Raw genomic sequence first — 15,062 nt, 5'->3', positions numbered from 1 at the left:
ATGGCCAGTGCCTTATTGTTCTTTGGAGATGGTTTGACTGTGTCCGCTCCTTGAGGCATCCCACTTTACTCTGTGGAAAAGTCCTACCTTAGTGTCCTGAGCTTCCTGTGGAATGAGGAGCTCGTCTGCCTGGGTCCTCACAGCACCCTTGCCTTGTTCCACCTCATAGCCTCCACCCTGAGCTGAGTCCCCAGAAGTACCTCTTCCTGGTCTCCTGGCTTCTACCCTTGCCTCATTGTGTTCCAGAACCCTCTGTGATTTTTCATCTCGCTCAGGGCATGCATCCACCCCATTTCCTGCCTCCCTCTCTTTGCTCATTACCAATCTGCACAGGGCCTTTGCACAGGCTGTTTCTCTATCTGAACATTCTTCCCCCATATGGCTGGCTCTCTTGCCTCCCTCAAGCCCTTTTCACATATCACCCTCTTGCCTTCTGGCCACCTCTACTCCCTACTTTTGCTTTCGTCTCCAAAAGCACCTGGGTTGTAGCCCCTGTTCTTCTGTCCTAAGTCAGCCCTCTGCTCTCATGTCAGGTAGCTTCTCCCAGTGGCGTTGAGTGGACATCAGGCCTTCACCCATTAGCTAAGCAGCCCTTTGTCCACAGGGGGATGGCAGAGGACACTGGGGCACATGCTAAGCCACTGGAGACACATCCTGCCAATGCCAGGATGTGCCTGGCACCAAGGTCCAACTGGAAGGTGCAAAGGACAGCTGTCATCGCACCACCTGGAGGAGTTGGGGGTGGTGGGCTCAGGGCAGTACTCTAAGGAGGAATGATTCAGCGTGTGCTGGCAGGGGTGTCACAGAAAAGCAACAGAGTCCCCTCCCAGATGGCTGTAAGTCCCAGAAACAGGCTCTTAACCCCAGGCTGTCACACCTGGGCACATGAGGTTCCCTGATGACAACCAGGAGCAAACTCCAGGGGGAGGAGGTCACTGCCACACTCAAGGATCCTGCACTGTCCGCCGAGAGGGTGCAGACCCTGCTGAGACCATCAGAACAGAAAGAAAGATTGAGGCCCCTGCTTTTGGTTTCTCTTCTTGGTGAGAGGCTGAGGCTGATTTCTTGAAACCAACCAGGAAGAAGACTGAAACAGGGCTGTCCCAACAGCCAGCTCAAGACAGCATTCAGGAAGCCAAGTCACCTACGCACCGGACTAGGGCAGTGGCTCAGGTCTGGGGTGAGAAGACAGGACAGCTGGCCAGGTGAGCACAAGATTACATAGGCTTGCCCTGGAGGGTATGCCTCAGAAGATTGTCATCCCATGCACCAAAAAGGTCCCATGGACCAAAAAGGTCAGAGATTTGATTCCCAGCCAGGGCACATGCCTTGGTTGCAGGCTTGATCCCTAGTAGCGGGTATGCAGGAGGCAGCCAATCAATGTTGGCCTCTCCCCATCTCCCTTCCTCTCTCTAAAAACATTTAAAAAATAAAAATAAAATAAAGATTACACAGGCTTGGGGTGGGCTGGGGCTGAGGGCAGTGTGGAGACCAGAGACAGATTTAGGGCCCTGAACTTCAGAAGGGTGCTAGGAGCCTCTGGACACTCTTGGTCCAGTCAAACTGCCAGGAGCAGGACGGTGCAGGCCTCTAAAAACTTCCCATCACAGCCCTTGGGACATCTGATCTCAGAGACCCCATTTCATCACAGCTCCACCTGATATAACTGCAGCAGGAGCCCTGTTGCCAGTCCCCAGAGGCCTGTATGGGGACCCGTGTGCAATGTGATGGGGGGGCGGGGTGCTGGGAAGAGGGCTCCTCCTTACCCACCAGTCCTTTACTTCTTGCCTCTTCAGCCCTGTCAGCAGCCTTGAACCACAGACCACCCACCCCATCTCCAGCCAGGCCAAAGTGTTGCTTTATTAGACAAAGATTCAGACAGCAGTAGGTTCCAAAAGGGGTGCAACCAGGAAGAAACAATGATGGAGGTATAGAGGTTGGGGTGGGGGCAGACCACATTCTTTTTTTTTTTTTTTTTTTTATCCTCACCTGAGGATATTTTTCCATTTTTTGTACAGATAGAGTGGGAGGGAAAGAGAGGAAGGGGGAGAGAGTGAGAAACATCGACGTGAAGGGACACATCGAGTGGCTGCCACCCGCACGACCAACCAGGGCCAGGGACAAACTGCAACCGAAGTACGTGCCCTTAGCGGGAACCGAACCTGGGTCTCTCCGGACCGCAGGCCGACGCTCTAACTGCTGAGCCAAACTGGCCAGGGCCAGACCACATTCTTGAGATAGGGTGGAGAAATCTACAGTTTAGAGATCTTTCAGACTTGGAGACTCCTCTAACACTTTGTAGATCCCAAAAGTGGAGTTTCCAGGGCAACATCTTCTATTATACTCCCTACCCCCTCAAAACAGGTCTCAAGCCTGGTCGGTGTGGCTCAGTGGTTGAGCGTTGACCCATGCACCAAGAGGTCATCGGTTCGATTCCTGGTCAGGGCACATGCCCAGGTTGTGGGCCCAATACCCAGTTGGGGGCATCCAGGAGGTGACCAATCGATATTCTCTTTCATTGATGTTTCTCTCTCTCTCTAAAAATAAATAAAGAAAAAAAAATTTTAAAAACAGGTCTCAACATGGTGACAAGTGGTCAGTATTCATCTCCTGGCACATGCCTATACTTAGAAAATCAGTCCACAGACAATGACACTGGAAGCTTTGCAAAAGTGGTGCTTCAGCCTAGCTGGTGTGGCTCAGTGGTTGAGTGTCAACTCATGCACCAAGAGGTCACTGGTTCAATTCCCAGTCAGGGCACATGCGCAGGTTGTGGGGCCCGATCCCCAGTGTGGGGCATGCAGAAGGCAGCTGGTCAATGTTCTTTCTCATCGATGTTTCTCTCTCACTCTCCCTCCCTTCCTCTCTCTCTAAGAAATCATTAAAAGAAAAAAATATTAAAAAAATAAATTAAAAAGTGGGGCTTCAATGTTTCAGGCAATGTGGATGGTGGTGCCTTGGAGAGGAGGGAAAAAGCTCAAGAAAATCCATATATTCCTGGAAGCAGTCTGTCTGGTTAAACTCTGGTGTGAATGGTGCTTGTAAAACAGAGCAGAATATTGGTGGCAAGCCTGGGCCTTATGGGTGCCTGCTGGCTCCCATCCCCACCTCTCACATCTCTACAAAAAGGGAAGGGGTTTCCTGCAAACCTGGGGCAGCCGGTGCTCCCACACCAGTCTCAGACCTTGCCTTTCATAAGAAAACATCCCAGGGACATGGGATAAGTATCTTGTTGAAATGTTTACCCTCGGTGAGATGGGCCACAGCTCTAGAAATAAAACTTCTTGCGGGTCTGTACCTTTTGAGGACACCACATACTACGTTATATGTGCTGGGTGGCTCAAAAGAAATTTTGGATCTGTGGTTTGTAGTTGTGTTTTGTTTTTATTTTTGTAACACAAAGAGGGAGACAGGAGGCAAAGGAACAGGGCCCAATAACTTCCCCACAACAGCTTCTGAGACGTGTCAGAGATTTGTTTTAAAAAGACTATTTCTTTTTTTTTATTGTTGAAAGTATTACAGATGTCCCCCACTGACCCCCTCCTTCTCACTCCCACCCCCCTCCTGCTTTGCCCAACCGAATGTCTATGTCCATTGGTTGTGCACATGAAAAATAAAATGAAATAAAAAATAAAAAGACAATTTCAGGTCTGTTTCGGGAAAACTCCCTGGACTATCAATCTCAGGGCAAAAAGCTTAAAATGAAAATCTCCTCCGCTGTTCACCATACAGAGATCCAGCATGAGCTACAAAACAAACCATTTTGGACAATGCCCCAGTTAACACAAGGGTAAGGCTCTAAAGATGCATTAACACAGAGCCTTCCAGGAATCAAGTTGGCTGCAACTTCACAAAGTCAAAAAACACCAAATAACATTTCCAACTGTAAACATGCTAGCTTAAGAAAAAGACTTAATGCCCTGGCTGGGTGGCTCAGTTGGTTGGAGCACCATCCCATACACCAAAAGGTCACAGCACATACCCAGGTTGTGGGTTCCATCCCCAGTTGGGGAGCATGTAGGAGCCAGGCGATCAATATCGATGTTTCTTTCACATCAATGTTTCTCTCAAAAATCAATTTAAAAATAAAAAGGGATTTAACATAAAGAGAATCACAAAATGCACAGGTAGGGATCCCCCCTAACACCAGCCTCCTCTGTTGTTTTGAACAGACTCGTAGACTAGAGCAGATGCGAAGCCTGGTGGGGAGGGCTCAAATCTCTGGGGGACGCAGGACCAGCTCACTGTTTGCCCGCTTGCCTGCCCGGCTTCTTTTCTGGTTGACCTCTGCCAGTGCCTGAGATCCCACCTCGGCCACGGCCGCCAAACACACCTGCAGGACAGAAGTGGAGGCCGCATGGGAGCCAGGCTCCAGGTATTCTAACCCCTCTGAGCCGCAGTGACCCCTTCTGTAAAGTGGGGAAAGCAGGCTGAAAACCTGGGGTGGGGTGTCTGACCAGAGCTGGGCATGCAGAGACCACCAGATCCTCCAGAGTGCAAGGGAGGACAGAGGTGAGCAACAAGTCACATTGGGGCTTGGATCAGACTTCCTGGGAGAGAGGGTCCAGGGCGAGGCTGGGGGCTTAGGCTGGGGAGGGGGAAGCAGGAACCAAGACGGGTGGGACTCTGGCCAGGGGTGGAGCAGAGACCCCCCAACTCTGAGGCTAAGGTCTACACTGGGGACCCAGGACCTCCCTTATGCTAACACCACCCTGTGGGTAGAGAAACCAATGCTGGCAGGGTTTGCACCACCTCACCTTTCATGGGTCAAGACCAGCTTTGCCAAGGAGGCTTCTGTGAGATTTCCACCTGGAGTTCCTGGGGCTTCTCTCAGGAGTGGTCTGAGCAGGCCACACCCCCAACTCTCCCTGCAGCTCAGTCATCAGTGGTAACCCCCTCCCCATGCGAAGAGCCTGGCCTCAGGTATGAGAGAGGCCCCGAAAACCTGGGGCCCCACTAACCCCTTGCTCTTTTTTTTTTTGGTACGTGCCCCTAGCAGAAACCAAACCCAGGACTCTCTAGTCCGCAGGTCGCAGGTCGATGCTCCAACCGCTGAGCCAAACTGGCCAGGGCTAACCCCCAGTTCTTGTTCACCCTCTGCCTGGAGGGCCCTCCCGCCTTCTGCCCTGTGGTTCACTCCTGTCACCTGAGCCTGAATGAGGGCTGGCTCCAGGCCTGGCAGGCAGAAGGCCCCCACAGACAAGGGAGAAAAAGCCAGGCCACTCCAAGAGCAGGAGCCCAACCAGGAAGGTGGGGTTTACAGACAGCATCTGGGCTAGGGCCCCAACTGACTGCACAACAAATTTAATTTTACACCAGAGTCGTCATGTTGGGGCAGTGAGGAGGAGTCAATCAAAAAGGTGTCACCTTGGCTTTGTATCAAGGAGTCAGGGAAGGGTCCTGTGCCAGGCCCTGAGGTGGGGTCCTAGCCCACAGCCTGATGAAGGCACTGCCAGACCCTGTCTACAGAGGGGAAACTGAGGCTTAGGGAGGTGCCATGCTATGTCCAGATACAGACAGGTATAAAGAGGAGGGCTTAAGACCCAGGTCTGTGTGGGCACCAGATCAATCTGCTGGGCTGGACCTGAAGCTAAGAGCACCAAGGACTCAGCTGGGACACCAGGTTGGGGTCTGGGTAGGGGTAAGTAGCAGTCAGCAGCAGGAGCCACTCCACAAGAGCCCTGAGTCACCGCTCTGCTAGCTCTGTTGAGGGGAGGGCCCAGAGCCAGCCCCACTGCACTGTGAGAGCACCAGTCAAGAATGTCAACATTGAGCCTAAATGGATGCCACGTGCTGCGGCCACTAGTGTGCGTGCATGTGTGTAAGGCCTACCTCGCCCGGCACCCCCCATGCCACGGCCTTTCTGCTGCTTCTGCTGCTGCAGGCCACCACGGCCACGACCTTTGGCCACCACCTCTTCCTTGACCATGTCAATAATCTCGTCAGGAATGCGCAGGTACTTGATGGTACTGCCTCGGATGTAGCACTCGGGCATCCGCCAGAACTTGTCCCCATCCTGCATGAGAGGGGGTGGGGATCTCAGATCCATGGGGGTCCCTGCAGAGTGAGTACAGACAGCTGGGTGGTCCCAGGTCACTTCTACCTGACATCACCCCAGTAGGCTGCCAAGTTCACAGTCCCAGACACAACATGAGACCCCTCCAGTGAGGTCTCAACAGATCCTCAGCACCCTTGGTACATGAGGAAGGGCAGCAGGGTTACATGGGAGACAGTCTCCAGGGCCTCAACCTGTCCTCCAGTGTGGGATGGGGTTTGTTACCTGCAGCCCAAAGTCCAGGGTGGTGAGCTGCCCCATGCACCAGGTACTTCCACAGCCCAGTTCCTGTTTGCTCCTTCCCCCAGCTTTCTAGAACCCACCTTCTGAAACCTCTTCTAGGGAGGTGCCATGCCATGCCCAGACACAGTCAGGTATGGACACGAGAACTTAAGGCCCAGATCTGTGTGGGCATCAGATCGATCCACTGAGCTGGACCTGGAGCTGACTCATTCATTCATCCAACTATCTCCTGCCAGGGTCTGAGCTTGGTGTGGGACACAGGGAAGCAGGATAAAGACCCTACGTGACAGGTGAAGAGGGCTGCGAGGAGGGTGAGGAGGCAGGTCTGGCACTCACCAGGGGCAGCTCCCCAAGATGCGAGTTTTCAGGGGAGCTAATTGAGGCTGGAGACATAAGGGGGCTCTCAAAGTCAAAACCTGTGGTTCCTAGGACATGGACTGCCCTCCACCCCCAATACCCTGGAACCACCACAAGGCCTTCCCTTGAAGTTCCATCCTGCTGCCCTTGGGCAGGAGCCTGGGGCCTCTTCCATCAGATTAGTTTTCTAGCCCCACCCTACTACCTAAAGCCAGAAGCCTCCCCCCCCCCCCCCCCCCCGCCCACACCCTTAGAAATCAGACCAAGACCTCTCCCCATTAGAATCCAATTAAGGCCCCCTTGGTCCAAACACAGCATGGCTCCTGAGGGCCCAATATCCAGCCCCACTCTGGCAGCCCTCTGTGGGCACTAAACACATCTTCCAGATGAAACTTTCTTAAACACAGGAGGGTTTCCAGCCCCTAGTACTTTGCACACACTGTTCCTACCTTTTCTTGTCCAGCTAACTCTGGTCCTTGACAAGACTTGCCTCCCCTGAAATCCCATCCTCTCATCTGACACTTGCCAGCAGTCTGGTCTGGCCCAGCAGAGGCATTCAGAAGGTCAGACGGAACATTCGAGGGCTGACTCTTCCCAGGAACGTATATGAGCTCCCATCCCACACAGGAACCCCACGAGGCCCTGCACATTCCTTTCTCAGAAAGAGTGGGCGAGGGGCCAAGTCTGTGGGGATGCAAAGTACAGCCAGATAGAAACAGGATTATATGGAAGCCCGAGGCCAGGGCTGGGGCTGGCTTCTTGCTCAGCTCTCCCTCAGCCAACGACAGCCTGGGCCCAGTGCGCTCCCTGCGGAAACCAGGGCTCACTCTGCTTTCTATGGCAGTAGTTTAGCATCTCCCAACCCAGGCTTCCCTGTGACAGGGTCTCTGGACTCTGCCACCCACTGCCCAAGGGATTTCAAACCACATCCCAGCCTTTCCTCCTAACCACCTGGTTACAGAGGAAACTGCCCAGAGGAGCCATGTTTCTAGGCTTAGTTGACTCTGGAGGCTAGACCAACCTCATCTCAAACCCAGTGGTTGGTTCTAGGTCCCACAAGTGACACAGACCCACTGGCCATGTGCAGGACATGCATGCAAGGTTATGTACTACAGCACTGTCTGCTAAAGCCACAAGGAGCTGCTCACACACCTGCTGCCTGACATGTAGCAAAAAAACCAAGAGAGAGCTTCTAGCTGATGTGGAAGCTCCACAATGTACCATTACAAGAAGCAGGTCACGTAGCTGTGTAGGTGAGGGAAGGGGTCATGCCCACCAATCTGCCTGTTCGAGTGTGAACCATCCAGAAGGATGGGCCAGGGGTAGGGTAGCTGCCTTACACTGTGCTTTACTCTGGCATGGCAAACCCTAGGGACACACTGCCCACAGGCTCAAGACAACCCCACCCTGGCTGGGGCCCCTACCAGCTTTTCCTCTGTAACTTGGGGTGCTGTCACCAGCATAGGGACCAACAATGGAGTCCAGGCATAAGGACAGAGCCCATGCAAGCTAGTGGGAGGGGGCCTGCCTCCACCACTGTGCTTGTCCTCACAGCTGTGGGGTCATGCCAACCTGTGACCCCAGGGACCCTCCCCCAGCCCTGGTGGCTCAGGTTCTGGCCCTTCACTTCCTGGCTTCAGGCCTGGGGAGGTAAACAAGCCTCTGGGGCCACAGGGCCATCCTCGCCCCCTGGTGGCCTGGATAAGCCATGGCCTCAATCTGGAACGGCAGCAGCCAAGGCTGACAGGAAGGCCAACCTGGAGGCCAACCCCCGCCAGTAAAGCAGGGACTTGTAGCCAGAAATGCCCTTTCAGGCCTGAGTCCTTCTTGGTCAGGGGTGGAAGCAATGGTGGGAGGACAGAAATGGCAACTCAGTACCTGTTAGAGAAGAATCCCCACAGGTACATAGTCCTCACAGGTTCAAAGTCCAGGGCACTGGGGCACTTGGAGCCCTATCCCTCAGGCCCTGCCCCCGGTAGGGTGACTTGTAGGCTGAGTAAGCACTCCTACTCCTCCCAAAAGGTGCAGGGAAGCGCCTTCACTCCATTTGGAAGCCAGAATGCTGAGGCTCTGTAAGACTCCAGCCCAAGTGTGCGCTCCTGGTCACGTCACTCCTACTCCCCATGCCTGCCTGCCCCACCCAATGCCTCCAGGTGCTGGGCACAGACTCCAGCTCAGGATACTCACCCTGGATGTGCAGATCACCTCGCGCAGGTTGATGTTCATCCAGTTGTCGCAGCTTACCAGGTGCCCATTGTACGTCTCCCCGTTTTTAAGCTCCACTAACTACAGAGAAACAGGACCCAAGTCAGCCACAGGACCCAAGGGAAGTGCACCCCTGCTAGTCAGAGCAGCCCTAATCTCATTCAGACATGTCCTCCACTCCTTTCAGGACCCAGGGGCCACTGCACACAGTGTCCGGGCCCCAGGAGAGGTCCATCTTACAGAACATGTTCTGCTTTCTCTGCATACTTTCCTGGGCATTGTAGATTTTCTCTGAGAGAACCTTTGTGTGTGTGTGTGGGGGGGGGAACACACCAAAACAACAAAGGTTGTGATTTAACAAAGAACCAACTCAGGTAGCTGCCCAAGAGAAACAAAGGCATATATCCAAAAAAAAATATGTACACAAAACATTGACAGAAGCCAAATATTCACAAATAGCCAATAGAAACAACCCAAATGTACATCAACTGGTGAATGGATAAACACATCATCCACACAATGGAATATTATTCAGCACAAAAAGGAGTAAAGCACTGACACACAATACAATGTGGATGAACCCTAAAAACATCACGCTAAATGCAAGAAGCCAAACACACAGGACACGTGTTATATAAAGTGTCCAGAAGAGGCAAATCCATAGACAGGAATTAGATTGGTGGTTCTCAGGGACTGGGTGAGAAGGATGCGGAGTAATTGCTAATGAGGATGAGGTCTCATTTGGGTGATGGAAATGTTCTGGGTCCAGAGATAGGTGATGGTTGTACAAATCGTGAATGTACTAAAGGCCATTTCATTGTTCACTTTATTTATTTATTTATTTTTATCCTCACCCGAGGTCATTTTTCCATTTTTTTGTACAGACAGAGTGGGAGGGAGAGAGAGGAAGGGAGAGAGAGAAAGAGAGAAACATCGACGTGAAGGGACACATTGAGTGGCTGCCACACGCACGACCAACCAGGGCCGGGGACAAACTGCAACCGAAGTACGTGCCCTTAGCGGAAACCGAACCCGGGTCTCTCCAGACCGCAGGCCGACGCTCTAACCGCTGAGCCAAACTGGCCAGGGCTCATTGTTCACCTTAAAAGGTTGAGTTTTATGGTATTTAAATTATACTGAATAAAAAGAAAACAAATCAGCCCAGCCAGTGTGGCTCAGTGGTTGAGCGGCGACCCATGCACCCAGAGGTTGCCAGTTCGATTTCTGGTCAGGGCACATGCCCAGGTTGTGGGCCCAATCCCCAGTGGGGGTGCATGCAGGAGGTGGCCAATTGATGTTCTCTTGCATCGATGTTTCTCTCTCTCCCCCTCTCCCTTCTTCTCTGTAAAATCAATAAAAATAACCTTAAAAAAAAAAAAAGGACTCTCCTAAAGTAGCTCTCTCACTGGAATACCTAGGTAACATAGAAAAAAGAAAGAAAACAAAACAAAACAAAACAAAACAGCCCTGGCTGGTTTGGCTCAGTGGTTAGAGTGTCAGCCCATGGACCAGAGTCCCGGGTTTGGTTCCCGCTAACAGCATGCACTTCGGTTGTGGTTCATCCCTGGCCCTGGTTGAAACATCTCACATCGATGTTTCTCTCTCTCTTCCTCCCTCGCTTCCTCCTGCCCTATCTGAAAGGTAAATGCAAAAATGTTCTTGGGTGAAGATTAAAAAAAAAAAAAAAAAAGATTAAAAAGAGAAAAACAAAAAACAAAGAAAATAAATATATGCAGAGGCCCTTCCACTGTAAGTCTAACTCACATTTGACTTTTTATCCGTTTGACTTTTTTTTTTCATCCTCACTCGAGGACATTTTTCAATATTTTGTTCTGATAGTGTGGGAGGGAGAGAGAGAGAAACATTGATGTGAAAGGGACACATCAAGTGGCTGCCTCCCACACGACCCAACCAGGGCTGAAGACAAACTGCAACCAAGGTATGTGCCCTTAGCGGAAACCGAACCTGGGTCTCTCTGGACCGCAGGCCAATGCTGGAACTGCTGAGCCAAACCAGCCAGGGCCCGTTTGACATTTTTAATAAGGACACATTACTTTTATAAGCAGCAAAAATGACAGCAGTACTGACCCATGTGGGAAGGAAGAGAACAAACTGCTGTTTTGTGGATAGGCAGGAAAGCAGGTTTGGCTGGAGGCACCTCACCCTTCACCTAGTGTCCCTGTCCCTGTGCTGAGGCTGGTCCCCACTGAAACTCACCGTCCCAGATGGCACATACCATGGGATGATTCTGAGCCGTCTTCAGCAGTGACAACGGGAGCTGAAAGGCAATCAAGGGCACACGATATGTCTATTTAATCAGCTCCTGGGAGCCCCAGGCCTCTGGGCAGGATCTCACGATAGCACCAGGGATACAGGAGCACACATGCCTAAACCCCATAAAGGAAGAGGCATTCTCCTCCTCTTCCAAACAGCTGCCTCCCAGTTTAGCAAAGAATGTCTGTCTCAAGTCCCATCTCCCCTCCGAGAGGCAGCAGCTGACACCTAGGCCTAGTGGTGACCGTTTAGTTATTTGTTTGTTTTTATAACTTACACTGTACATTTTCCTCACACCTGCCATGCTTATCAATAGCATCACAGAGTACAGGTCCCTCTGCTGCTGTTTTGCTCAACTGATGTCTGAGACGCATCCACAGAAATACATGCAGCTTCAGGTCTTTCATTTCCAGCACTGTGTATGGTTATCTTCACCCTCTCTTTATGAATGAGGATACTAAGGCTTAGAGGCTGAGAATGTTACCCAGCACTAGAGCTAGTGAGAGAGAGAGCTTGGCTTGACCCCGTGTGTCCGTAGCAGAGGGCAGCCCCAACTGGACCAAGAGTAACCAGGCAAGGCACAATGGGGACTCTATCTTGATCTGAGGAAGCCACATCTGAACTGGGTTTTCAAAGACAGGAATTCACCAGGTAAGAGGAATAAACATTCTAGAAAAAGTTTATGGTTAATGCAACAGATGACAGATAAAGGATGGAGTCTTTTAAAGCTCATCCAGATAAGGTAGGCTTTAAAGATATTTCTTTTTCCATCATTACAGAATTTCTTTTTTATAACAAACATGGTGTAACAGGGTGGGGGGTGGGAATCAGCTCTTCTCATTTTGGGAATACAAATCAGGACCCGTACACTGGAGCCACTTCTGGCTCTCCAGAAGGTAACTCAGGTGGCAGTGCTTGGGTCTAGGGTACAATGGCAGCCCATTCAGTATGGCTAGATGAAGGTTCTGGACTGAGGGCCCTGCAGACAGGAAACTGCCTCAAGGAGAAATGAGGTTTTGCTTCATCCTGCCCTAGTCTCACACTCCCCATTCAATTTGGGGCAGCTGTTTCTCCAGGTGGTAGAACTGGAAGGTGTCTCCTATGGAGACATAAGTGGCTCTCAACCCCCATAGCATGGCTCACCATGAAAGGTTTTGGGTTGGGGGCAAATCCAGTATCTCACAGGCCTTCCCTAAGAGTCACCAGGGGACGTCCAGCGACAACAGGAAGCCAGGCCCAAGCCCATTTCCTGTACTGGCTTCCTGGACTGGCAAGATAAGAACGGGCCACATGGAGGAGGCAGTTGCTCCAAGGAGGATGGGCAGGTTGGCGACCAACATGGCCAACCCACAGCTCCTGCCCTCTCCTTTGGGTGCCATCTGTGTGACACTGTACCCAGGTCGTGAAGGAGAAACAGGATGCTCATATCCGAACTTGGGGCCACATGCCCGGATTGCCTTTTACTATGGAGAAGCTACAGGGTAGTGGGAATCTGAACCAAGGTGATGAGACACCTGGGTCCTCCTCCCAGATCCCTGCAGAGGGGACAGGGTCAGGCTAGCCCTGGAATGTGAGAAGGAAAATGGACTCAGTTGCCAAGAGGTGGAGGGAGGGTCATAGGAGGGAACTGCCCAGGGACACAGAGCAAGGTCCTGGTAAAGCCAGTGAAAAGTAGACTGATGCCTGTCAGCAGGGGACCCACAGATGTCCTTTTGACATACACAACCCCTATGCTGATGATGGCTTCTCTCAGGTCATTACCACCTCGTCCCAGCTACTGGCAGCACAGTTCTGGAGGACCCACAGCATCCACAGTTGTCACTGGCAGTGCCCTATCCACAAAGTAGCTGAGAGGACGTCTGGAACACAGAAGGGACCAGCACTTGCTCCCAGCCCTCCCCTGGCTTCCCTCTATTACCCACTCCCCAGGTGGGCCACAAGGCCAGCCCTGGCAAGTCTCCAGCAAACTGGCCCACTCTGTTCTTCACACACCAAGCAGGTTCCTACTGCTCAACCTTTGCTCCTGCGGTTCCCTCTGCCTGGGGTGCTGCTCAAACATCACCTCCCTCTGCCAGGCCCTCATAATAACCCCATTTAGGAAATGAGGTTTCCACCTGGGCCACCTTCTGCTGTTTCCATTATAGGATGTAGCCAGTCTCTAATTATCTTGTTTACTTGTCTCCCTGGCTAGACTTGAAACACCACACCTCCTGCTAGACTGGAAAACTCAGGTGTGGACTTTGTCCAGCGCCAAGCACAGGGCCAGGCACACACCAGACAGACAAAGTAAATATTTGCTAAACAAATAACAAGGGAAATACACATACTGCCCATGGGGGCACATGGGGTGGGTGAGATGCTTGCCCCACTCCACAAATAAGAGGCTCAAGGGAGAGGTGGCATCCAGACAGCCCACCACTGCTGCAATGGCCAGAAGCAGTGGCCATATTTTAACATCTGTATCCTCATCCCCAAACTGTGCTGGAGATGAAGGAAAGAGGGGGAAGATCCTGGAGAACTTAAAACTCCATGGGTAAGAGGAATATGCATGAAGGGGTCAAGGGAAACGAGAGAGAGCTGGACACCCAGTTCTGGGGGAGACTGAGCCATCTGGAATTGGGCAAGTCAGAAAAGCTAAAGGAAACAGGATTCCTTTCTCTGGGCTTTCTCACATTTGGTATCTGGTTCTCAGGTTTGGACCAATCCTGGCCTAGACCCTATGGGCTCCTAAGGTTCGCAATTCAAGAAGCTGCCATGGACCATGCCCACGTACATACCTAGCCCTCTGCTTTGGGCTGCCATGACCACAGGGAACTGGAGGTATGTCATGCCTTAACTCCTGGACACTCTTCCAGTTGAAAAATGAGTCTGCACTTTGCACTGTTCTAGACTCCGAGAATATATCAAGGATAAACACAAAGATCCTGCCTCCATGGAGCTTACGTTAACCAAGAGAAATCATTGTCATCCCCTCGGACCAACTCTGTCTTCCAGCAGAGAGGAACCCGGTCACCTCTCTCAATTCTTGTACTAGTCAGCAATATTTGTGGGAACCTTCACCCACCCTGAGAAACATGCAGCAACAGTCTCAGAGTGACTCAGGTGCTGATGGGCCAAGCACTCTCCCAGGAGGCCCAATTCTGAATTCCTCTGTGGGGTCCTGTTTCCCTGTCAGACTCTCAATTTTTCCTTGTTACAGAGAGAGCCCAGTTAGTCTACTCGTGGCTCAAAATGTCCTCTCCCCTGCTTTGTGATCCAGGGAGAAGCAAACCCCTTTCCTGGGTCTGTTTTTCAGCCTGAAAACGAGAGGCACAGGAAGTTGTTCTACTAACATTTTAAGGGCCTTACAAGCCCTGAAATCTCCACAACTAGTTCAACTTGAGAACTCAGACGAGCTCCTTACTTCCTGGCATTCCAGCTCCCCAATATGAGGTTACACTGGGTCGGATGCACTCCGGGACACAACCCTGCCAAACTCACTCTTCTGTATTCACTGGGCCCTTCCTCTTCGGCCTGCTTCCCCATCTGCAAAATGGGAAAACTGCGGCTGGGCCGCCATACTATGGTTTACACGTTCGTTCAACCCTGTTCCCAGAGACCGATGCGCTGGAGACCCGAGGAGACCCCGCTGCCCTCTCCGGTCTCAGTTTCTCTGCCTGGGGCTGAAAGGCAGGCCTCGAGGCTGGGATTACACACTCACTCCGCGTCGCCCTGCCCCAGCGCCAGCCCCGAGAGGCCTTGGAGGCCGCAGCCTCGGCTTCCTGGCGAAAACTCGCCGTCACCTTGCCCTCACCATGGTGTCGGCAGGGACTTAGCCCACCAGCGACTTCCGACGCCAACGCTGCCGTTCACGCGCCCGCCGGTAGCTTCCCCGCCGCGCGCTATTAAGCTGAATGGAATGGCAGCGACGGGAGCCAGTTAGCACGGG

At 52.1% G+C, this 15,062-nt stretch overlaps 1 protein-coding gene across 4 annotated transcripts; it reads right to left on the bottom strand.

Annotated features, from left to right (window-relative positions):
- On the bottom strand, nucleotides 1-15,062 carry LSM4 (LSM4 homolog, U6 small nuclear RNA and mRNA degradation associated). 4 transcript variants are annotated; one of them, XR_004956556.1, is made up of 6 exons: nucleotides 14,615-14,888; nucleotides 11,097-11,138; nucleotides 8,843-8,941; nucleotides 5,833-6,016; nucleotides 878-982; nucleotides 6-70 (listed from the first exon to the last, which is right to left on the bottom strand). XR_004956556.1 is itself a non-coding variant. In XM_036242059.1 (5 exons), exons 1-5 carry the CDS (start codon nucleotides 14,657-14,659, stop codon nucleotides 66-68), a joined length of 375 nt encoding a protein of 124 aa, XP_036097952.1. In that variant the 5' UTR covers nucleotides 14,660-14,887; the 3' UTR covers nucleotides 1-65. The 4 variants fall into 4 exon arrangements, 3 of the variants coding, with proteins under 3 accessions (XP_036097952.1, XP_036097951.1, XP_036097950.1); XM_036242059.1 differs by lacking the exon at nucleotides 878-982 and having other exon boundaries at nucleotides 1-70; nucleotides 14,615-14,887; XM_036242058.1 differs by lacking the exons at nucleotides 6-70; nucleotides 878-982; nucleotides 14,615-14,888 and adding exons at nucleotides 4,007-4,333; nucleotides 14,928-15,062.

This window comes from Molossus molossus, unplaced genomic scaffold (assembly GCF_014108415.1).
Source record: "Molossus molossus isolate mMolMol1 unplaced genomic scaffold, mMolMol1.p scaffold_m16_p_4, whole genome shotgun sequence".
In the NCBI taxonomy this organism is placed as follows: Eukaryota; Metazoa; Chordata; class Mammalia; order Chiroptera; family Molossidae; genus Molossus; species Molossus molossus.
Note: the sequence above shows the minus strand (reverse complement) of the source record. Positions and strands in the feature narration are given on the sequence as shown.